The 8,863-nt window shown below is 63.7% G+C and overlaps 1 protein-coding gene across 1 annotated transcript; it reads right to left on the reverse strand.

The window, feature by feature from the left end:
• Nucleotides 1–4,589: 4,589 nt before the first annotated feature.
• Nucleotides 4,590–8,631, reverse strand: LOC111160377 (pyrroline-5-carboxylate reductase 1). The gene is made up of 8 exons (XM_022523456.1): nucleotides 8,587–8,631; nucleotides 8,068–8,190; nucleotides 7,748–7,818; nucleotides 6,825–7,004; nucleotides 6,391–6,612; nucleotides 6,109–6,201; nucleotides 5,790–5,953; nucleotides 4,590–4,940 (listed from the first exon to the last, which is right to left on the reverse strand). Exons 2-8 carry the CDS (start codon nucleotides 8,132–8,134, stop codon nucleotides 4,775–4,777), a joined length of 963 nt encoding a protein of 320 aa, XP_022379164.1. The 5' UTR covers nucleotides 8,135–8,190; nucleotides 8,587–8,631; the 3' UTR covers nucleotides 4,590–4,774.
• Nucleotides 8,632–8,863: the final 232 nt, after the last annotated feature.

Here is an 8,863-nt window from a genome sequence, read left to right on the forward strand (position 1 = left end):
GGGGGGCCCGTGTCCCGCTCTCCTGACCCGCGGGACCGCTGCGGCCCTGAGGTCCCCGTGCGTCGCGGACACGGTCCCCGAGGCGCTTCCGAGGCTGCTCGGCGGGCACAGCGCGCGTCCCCCGCCACCCGCGCATTCCCGGACCTGCCTCGGCCCTGCCGGGCAGCCGGGGCCGGTTCACAGACGACCCGACAGCCTTGTCCAGGGTTCACAGTGAGGTCTGGCCGCGGCCCCCTGCGAGGGCTGCGGGGTGTCCCCACCCACCGCCCCCAGACCTCACGTTAGCGACGAGCCCTGTCGCAGCTCGCAGGACTGCCCCGAAAACATTGGTCAGAGAGTTGCACCCACCGCACCTGTCTGGGACCCCGTGCCCTTGGGCCCAGTCCGCTCCTGCCCCTGCTCTGAGGACTTCTCGATGCTGCTCAGAATTCCCGGAGAAAGAGGCAACCAGGGGAAGAAGGGACACCGGAGGGATCCCATTTCCAAGTCCTGGAACAGGTATAGAGCCAGGAAGAGCGACTCACCCTGCGAGGCAGGTCGGTGGGACTCAGGTGAGCTGGCTGAGGGGCGGTGAGGGACAGGAGGCAGGGCCCCCCCCCCCCCCCCCCCCTCTGCGGGAATTCAGTGCCACCGACTGACGAAGGCCATCGGCAGAGGACCCGGAAGCCAGGGACGGGACCCCCTGCCTGCCTCCAGGATCTCCTCTCTGAATCCCACTGTGCCTTGTACCCCGCCTGCTTTGTAGGGTTGTGTGTGGTGGTCTACCTGGAGGTGGTCTTTAAGGGCAGGGCACCACACTGTACTCCAGGGCCTTAATATATCTGGGGCATGACTCGGGTTTTGTTTTTTTTTTTAAGATTTTATTTGTAGGAACGCCTGGGTGGCTCCATCGGTGAAGCATCTGCCTTCGGCTCACGTCACGATCCTGGGGTCCTCGGATCAAGCCCCACATCAGGCTCCCTGCTCAGTGTGGGGTCTACTTCTCCCTCTGCCTGCCGCTCCCTTCTGCTTGTGGTCTCTCTCTCTTGCTCGCTCACTCTGTCTCTCTCAAATAAATAAAATCTTTTTAAAAAGTTAAAGATTTTATTTGTAAGTGATTTAAACACCCAAGGTGGGGCTTGAACTCACAACCCCAAGATTGCTTGCTCCAGCGACTAAGCCAGCTAGGTGCCCCAGGGGCATGACTTTTAAAGTCAACTAAATACACAGAACAACAAGGCTTGCCCCTGAGGACAAAAATGCACTCCTGTGGGCTCCAGCTCCTCCAGCCTCCTCTCCGCCACCACCAGCTCCGTTCTCCTGGTCACACCTGGTAGGGATGTAGGGCCTGACTTACTGCTGGGCCTTGAGAGCCACTCCAGGCAGGTCATGGGGGTTGGCTTGGTGCAACGCGGCTCAGGCTGGAACCATGACCCCATCAGGAAACACAGGTGATTGACCCTGGGTCTGGGGACCGACCGCTTTGTTGGAGGCTCGCTGGCTAGTCTTCTCATGCCCCCACACCCCCGACTCCTCAGTCCTCACACGATGGGGCCTGGCTGCAGGTTTATACGTGGCAGGTGACTGAGAGGCTGACTTACCCATCGTGCTGCTGCCTGCTCCTTCTCTGCAAGGAGGCTTCTACTCTCGGCAAGGTGTCTCCTTCTCCCCACTGGGAACACACCCAGCCACTTGGAAGAGGGGATGGGCAGGCGGGAAGGTTGTGCCTACCCAGGGCCACCAGAGAGGTCTATGGGAAGTGCACTGGGGCCCAGCTCACTTGGAGGCCAGTGAGAGTGCAGATGTGAGACCCACTTCCCGCTTACAGTTGGCCCTGGGCCCTAAGGTCAGCCCTCTGGACATGCGATGGGGGTCTAGGCTGCCCACCTTCTCATCTCTGGGACCTGTGGGGAGAGGAATGTTCCAGACCGTCCAGGCTCCTTTGCTGCCCTCTCACCCCACTCTTCTGCAGAGGTGTGGAGAATTTGCAAACAAGGTCCCAATCCGCTGCAGAGTCACTGACAGCGGTGTTTGCACGTCTGCGGGAGGTCATCAGGGATGAGGTTGTGCCCTGTCCAAACACCCAGAGAGCCTAGCCTTCAGGATCCGTCTCTGGGTCCAGCTAGAGAGCTCTGGAGAGTCCGTGGTTGGTCTCACCTGCCCCAAGTCTGGCTGGCCCCCACCCAAGGCTCAAGACATCCGTCTCTGGGAATAACACTGCAGCCACACTGGGGAGTGACACCAGAAAGTGACAGGTCCACAGGCTCCAGCATCCCTGCCGGTCCACAAGCATCACCATGACTGGCTTCTGGGGCTGCCTCGGTGGGCAGACGCTGAGACCCAGCTCTCTGGTCCAGCCTGGCCTTCCCCGGGCTTCCCGCTGCAGCCTGCACATGCCCTCCTGCTGACCCCTCCCAAATGTCCCCCTTCTGCTCGCACCCTCCACAGGCAGATCTGGGGACCCCACTGGGTTCTCCTGGAGTTCAGCAGGCCCCAACCTGACATTGCAAAGAGGCTCAGGACACAAGGACTGACTAGCCCTTCTTCCACGGGGGTCCAGGCAGGGAGATGGGCCCACGTGAGGGCCCTCCCAGGATGTACTTCTTCCTTCTCTGTCTGGTCAAGGGCTGCCGACTTGTTTGTTCTGGAGCCTGAGTCCAGCTCACTTGGGGGCCACAGGACAGGGGTCAGCCTGCTACAGGAAAGGACTGGCAAGGAGAAGCAGGGCAAAGATCCCATCCAGGCAGGCAAGAGCCTAGGGCAAAGTTAGGCTATTAACTAATTTCCAATTAGGAAACTGAGGCAGAAGCAGATGGGTCAAGCAGACGGAGCTGGTTCTTCCACTGGATTCACCCAGCCCACTGGGCAACAGGCAGTAAGTTCATTCCAGCCACTGCCCCATTTGGGGACATCCAGGGCATGGCAGGGGTCAGAGCCGGCAGTGACAGGAGCCAGGAAGGCATACCAAACTGACCCTTGCCAGTGGGACCCCGTGATGGCTTCTCTAGATGGTAACATTGCAATGCCTCCCAGCTGGCATCTGGGGGCCCCTGGCCCTTGAAGCCCATCTCTGTCCTCGGCCTGCCCTGGACCCATGTGCGACAGGTCCCTGCTCCCCATGGGGCTGTGCTCATGGTTACAGTGTCTGGGTATCTGTCCCCGTGAGACCCGCAGGCCTTGTTCACCTCTGCAGCCTTCTTGCCTGGCTCACTCCCCTTCTGCCAGCTCCAATGGGCTTCCCCATTTCCCCACTGGCGGGACTCTGGCTTGATCCAAAACCACGTGAGCCTGAGAGCTCACATCCCCTCTGCCGAGACCCAGGACATTCTTTGTGGGCCGGAGTAAAGCCTCCACGCACAGCTTTTCTGGACCCGAGCTTCCTCTGATGCCACCACGTGCCTCTTCCACACTTCAGACCCACCTGCTCACTCTCCTAGAGCCAGAGCATGTATGGGAACCGCGTGCCCCCTCGTGCATCGCCAGCGAGTGATGAGACTAGCCATGACTTGAAGGGAGTGGCCAGGGGCCAGCCTGGGTCCTGGTCAGGCCTGTAGCCTGTCCTCTTCTGGGAACATTTTTCCCCGGGGAGAGGGTGCCGAGGTGCTGTCAGAGAAGAGGTGATTCTGGCTGCCTCATGCCCACCTCTGCCCCCACACAGGAGGGGGACGCAGACGCCCCAGGCCCAGACACGTGCACATCTACTGGTCCGAGTCTCTGGAGAGCCCTGATATACATCCCTGGGGGCTCCTTCTTCACCCGCCCCTTCCTGGGTGAGGTGAAGAGATGTGTGCCCCCGTAAGCTTGGAGGTGCTGGGGGCGCAGAGGCTGCTGCCCCCCTGCAGTGGGGCACGCCGAGCCGGGCCACCGGGGCCAGCATCTGATCTCGCCTCTAGGGCTGAGGCGCAAAGCACCACACTCTTCCCCAGGAACTCCCTCTACCTTCCCTCGCTGGAACCCGAGACAACCTGGTTGTCCCCTGCAACCAGAACGCCTTGCCAAACAGGGCTCCAGGACCGGTGCGACGCGTGTAGCAGGCGGCGACTAAGAGGACACTCGACAAGGTCCCTCTAGGGACGCTGGGGCCCTTCCTCCACATGTGGGGATGAAGTTAGAAACAAGGCACCAGGTTGGAAACCAATGTATTTCACCCAAAAGGTTGAGAAGGGACAGACTCTGTAAGCTCGGCGGGGAACGGGACACACAGATCTCAGAATCTGGGACTATCCAAGGAGCCCTGTTCTCAAACGCCGAACGGCGATTCAGGGGACTTGCAGCTGTGGTCCTGGCTGCTGGACTCGGGACACTTGAGACCCTCTGGTCCTTCTCACAATGAGGAGGCATCGCCCCAAGTAGAGACTGGAGAAGGGACAGGGGTGGGACGGGGTTCCCTCCTCAGCTGGGCCTCGGTGGGAGTGGGGGTGCAGGGGGGGAACCTTGACCTTTGTACTCAGGAAGGGGTCAAGCCCCAAGTCGGCTGACCATGGGGAGTTTAGGCCCCCAGGCCTCCTGAACTCCAGAAGAGGTCCCGACCCTGAGGGGGTCGGGAAGGGGAACACTGAGGTCGGAGAATCCATCTGTTCCGGGCCAGGAAGCACTTAGTGACCACACAACTTCCCGCTGGGAAGCGACACAGCCCCTCCCTGGTTACAACTGACCTGAACTGACCCGAGTGGCAGGCAGTGGGCTGCTGTGGGGACACCCTGTGTGGCCTGGGGCTAAAGACAGCCAGCACAGGGGTGCCAAGCCCAGCAGGGAGGAGGAGGCGGAGAGCAGCCTGGAGAGCGTGCTGGCCACCTCAGCTCTCCTTGCCCGCTGGGGCCAGGCTTTGGGGGAACGGCGTGGAGTGGCCAGAAGAGCTCTGGGAGTGCCCCACACAGGACTCCAGCTTCACCTTGTCCATGACGGTCTTTTTGATGGATGCTGGCGAGACCTTCTCCTGGTCGGCCACGGACTGCAGCTCCCTGGGGAGGCAGCGAGGAGGGTTAGCTCCAGGCCATGCCTCCGTCCTGCGCCCAACTGTTCACCAGGGAAGAGGAAGCCCCCGACGGCCTGGGTGCTGCCGTGCTGTCTCCCATCTCAGCTCCCTAGGCCAGGCCCCTGCCCCCAGATGGCCAGCTGCCTGCCTCCTACTGACTCAGATCAGCTCAGGGTCACCAAACCTACTAGCAGCCCCTCAGCCCCTGAACCCATCCTTGCCCCAAGCAGGGGCCATGTGCCTTGTCCGTATCCCCTGAAGGTTGGGGCCAGAGGGTAGCACTGCCTCCCAGCCTCGCCGTCAGGTCGTGGCACTCAGAGACATTCTGGGCTTCACTGGGGGGCGGGCAGGGATGTGAGAGACATGCCTGTTCATCCTGCAGACCTGAGCTCCAAGCCAAGTCCCCGCATCCTGCTGTCCCTCCTCTTTGATTTCCTTTCTGCCGTCACCCCACTGGTGTCACCCCGCTGATGCAAATGCACAGTGGAGTGCCCTTCCGGCTGACCTGCCAAGTCTCCCCAGAAGGGGGTGGGTGGGAGAAGGGTGTGACCTGGGCCCCAGGAGATCCCTCCAGTTCCCACTGGCCTGCCTCCCCAGCCTGGAGGGTCACCCTGGTCTGCAGGCTCAAGTGGTGACCCCCCGCAGGGAGCACTGCACAGTCCCGGAGGGCAGCGCGTCTCCACAGGACAACGGGTGCCTGGGTACTACCAGCCATGACCCTTGGGCGCTGCTGCCGGGCCTCAGTAAATGTGTGCTCGGGGAAAGGCTGAGCAGAACGCGTGCGGGCTCTGGCAGCCGGGACGCACAGCCAGGAGGAGGCAGCTCGGGGACCCACCGTGTGCGGACGCAGGAGGCCTCCACAGCGTCGATGAGGAGGGAGCGGAAGCCCCCGCTCTCTAGAACGTGCAAGGCGTGGATGGTGGCCCCACCGGGAGAGCAGACGTTGTCCCTCAGCTGGCCTGGGTGCTGTTCCGAGTCCAGCAGCATCTTGGAGGCCCCCTGCACCGGAGAGAGCCGCTGACCGCTGCAGGGCACCTCTCCTGCCTTCAGGCCACTGTCCCCAGCACCCGCTGATTCTCCCCTGTCCGCCCACCACAACAGCGTCAGGCCCGGCAAGGAGCAGCCCTCAGCAAAGCATCGGGAAAAGCACTGACCAGCAGAGCCTGGGCTCCGAGGCGGACTGCCAGGCGCCTGGGCAGCCCCATTTTCACACCCCCATCTGCCAGGGCCTCCAGGGCTGTGAATGCCTGCAGGGAGAAGGCACCTAAGCCATTGCCCCAGGCCCTTCCTCCTCCTCCTCCTCCTCCTCCTCCAGGTGTTGGTGTTGTCTGGCAGCTCCGCCCACAGCAGCCAGGGCAGGGAGGAGGAAGGAGGATGTGCCCCAGGTCCTGGGAACCGTCCGCCACCACCCGTGGCCGCCCAGCCCCAGTCCTCACGTAGGCTGGGCCGCTGCCGCTGAGCCCGGTGACGGCATCGATCAGGTCCTCCTCCACCTCCGTGCAGAAGCCCACGCTACCCATCAGCTGTTCCAGGAGCCGGCCATCCTCCACCTGGGCGTGGGTGCCCGTGGCGTACACAGTGGCCCCCTCCCGCACCACAACCGGGGTATTGGTCATGCAGCGGATAACTTTGGGGGCCGGCTGGAATGCCATCAGTTTCTGGAAGGGAGAGTGGCTATGTATCTGAGTGGCCCCTTGCCCAGCAGGGTGTGCTTGGCCTCAGGGAACGCACTCGCCCAACCAAGCACTTCCCGGCTTCTCACTGAGGACAAGGCCAACCGGCCATTTCTCAGCCAGAGCTCCCAACCACAGCGCGGAGCATGCTTCTACCCCCTTCTCAGACCCCACCGGCCTGCACCCACAATGCTCACCTTCTCGATGGAGCTGATGGTGACCCCAGCGGCGCAGGACACCACGATGTGCCGACCCTCCATGTCAGCACCAATCTCGTCCAGGATAAAGGGGATGATGTGCGGCTTGACGGCCAGGAAGAGCACGTCACTGTGCCGCACAGTCTCCTTGTTGTGGGGAGTCAGGTTCACTCCCATCTTCTGCAGGGAGCGCCAACGGGGGCTCAGCCTGCCAACGTGGCTGGCTGGGCCCCCTCGTATCCTCCCCAAGCTGAGAGCCCCGGGCATAGAAGAGGACAGAGGTTGCTGAGAACAGGGACAGTCTGGGTAGGGGCTCAGGGCACGGAGCTCTGACAGCCCCCAGTCACCCTTCCCACCCTGAAGCCCAAGCTCTCTGCACTGGTATATGACCCTTTTGGAAACAGAAAACGGATGAGTACCCATGCCACAGCCCTGATGCACCCCATCATGGGCGGCAGGCCTCCAGGGGTGAGTGGCATTATGGGTGCGCAGGCTCCCAGCTTGAGGTCTGGAGCCCTAACTCAGCTGTGGCAAACCAAACCTGTATTCAGTCCCCAGATGGGTCCGACCTGGCCCCAACTCTGTGGTCCCATCTGCTGGGCTCCCACTGTCCCTGTGGAGGCTCCGTTTGGGGAACCCCATTCCAATCCAGCACACCCTCCCCAACAGCTGCACATGTGCCTGTCCCCAGGTCCCAGGAGCTGAGCAAGGGCAGCTACCAGCAGGCCAGCAGGCAGGTCTGTGGGGTGCTACGGCCCAGGGCCCTCCTCTCCTGGGAAGGGGGGTGGTGGTCCCATAGTGTCTCTCACTAGGACCTTTACACCTGGGGCCCTCAGGGTCAAGGCTATCACGTGCTCTCCCCAGACACAGTGACTTAGCCCCTTCAGGGACCACCTCCCCCTCCCTGTCCACCCTGCACCTACCCTGAGGGCAGAAACCGTGGCCAGGTCCATGTCTGGTGAGCTGGCCATGATCTTGTGGGCAGCCAGGATGCCTGCGGGTAACAGAGATCCTTCCTCAAGGTCTATCCTGTCCTCCCCTCTTCACGTTCACAGGAAGGAAAGTGGAAATCCCACTCCCAGAGTAAGACAGCAACTCCTGCCCCACCCCCAACCACCCCAAGGCTGCCATCTCCCCCAGAACTCAAAGCAAGTTTTCCAGACCCGTCCTTTCACCCCCAAGCCGGTGGAAGGGTAATGGCCCACCGCTCCCCAGCCCACGGCGTCCCGGCTGCAGGGCCTACCTGCTGCTGTGAAGCCCCTGGCCAAGGCAAAAGCCAGCTGGCCAGCTCCGATGAAGCCCACGCTCATGTTGTCGGAGGCGCCGCCCACAGCCCTCCTGGCGGGCACCGGCCCTGCAGGGGCAACTACGGGACGAGATGGGGCAGGACCCAGAGCAAGAAGTTGGGCGGGCGGTGCCACGCCCGGCCCCTCGGCCGCTGGCCCGCGCCCATCCCCCCCGCCCCCAGCTCCCACCGCCAACGCAGCCGGCCCAAGTTTGCACGAGGCCGCGCGCCGGCTGCGACGGCGGCGGCTCCCGTCCCCCCGCCGGGACACTCCCGACGGCCCCGGACAGAGGACACGGCGAGCGGCGGGCCGGCCTCCAGAGCCGGAGAGCCGCGGGGGGCGACGGCTCGGAGCCCCGACGCCCTCCACGTCCGGGCCCCACGCCCACCCCAGGCCCTAGCTGGGGCGCGCAGGCGCGCCTCCCCCTGCCCCGCGCGCGCCCGCGCCCGACCCCTGCTGGGCGCCCACTCACCCACCGACCGCGCGGAACGCCTGGGAGCCGCGGAGCCGCGCCCGCCACGCGGCACCCGAGCCATTCGGCCCCGCCCCCGCCGCTCCAGCGAATCGGAGGCGCGGCCGCCAGGCGCTGGCCAATCGAGGGGCGCGGGAGGAACCGGGGGGCGGTTGCATCATCCGCTCGCCCCACGCCTCCCGCCCCACCGCCTCCGGCCCCACAGCCTCCCGGCCTCCCCGCGTCGGCGGCTCCGGCCCCGGGTCCGCACCCCGAGACGGCACGTGGGGCCTGAGCGCGCC

This window comes from Enhydra lutris, unplaced genomic scaffold (assembly GCF_002288905.1).
Source record: "Enhydra lutris kenyoni isolate GAN:26980312 unplaced genomic scaffold, ASM228890v2 scaffoldscaffold75, whole genome shotgun sequence".
Classification (NCBI taxonomy): Eukaryota; Metazoa; Chordata; class Mammalia; order Carnivora; family Mustelidae; genus Enhydra; species Enhydra lutris.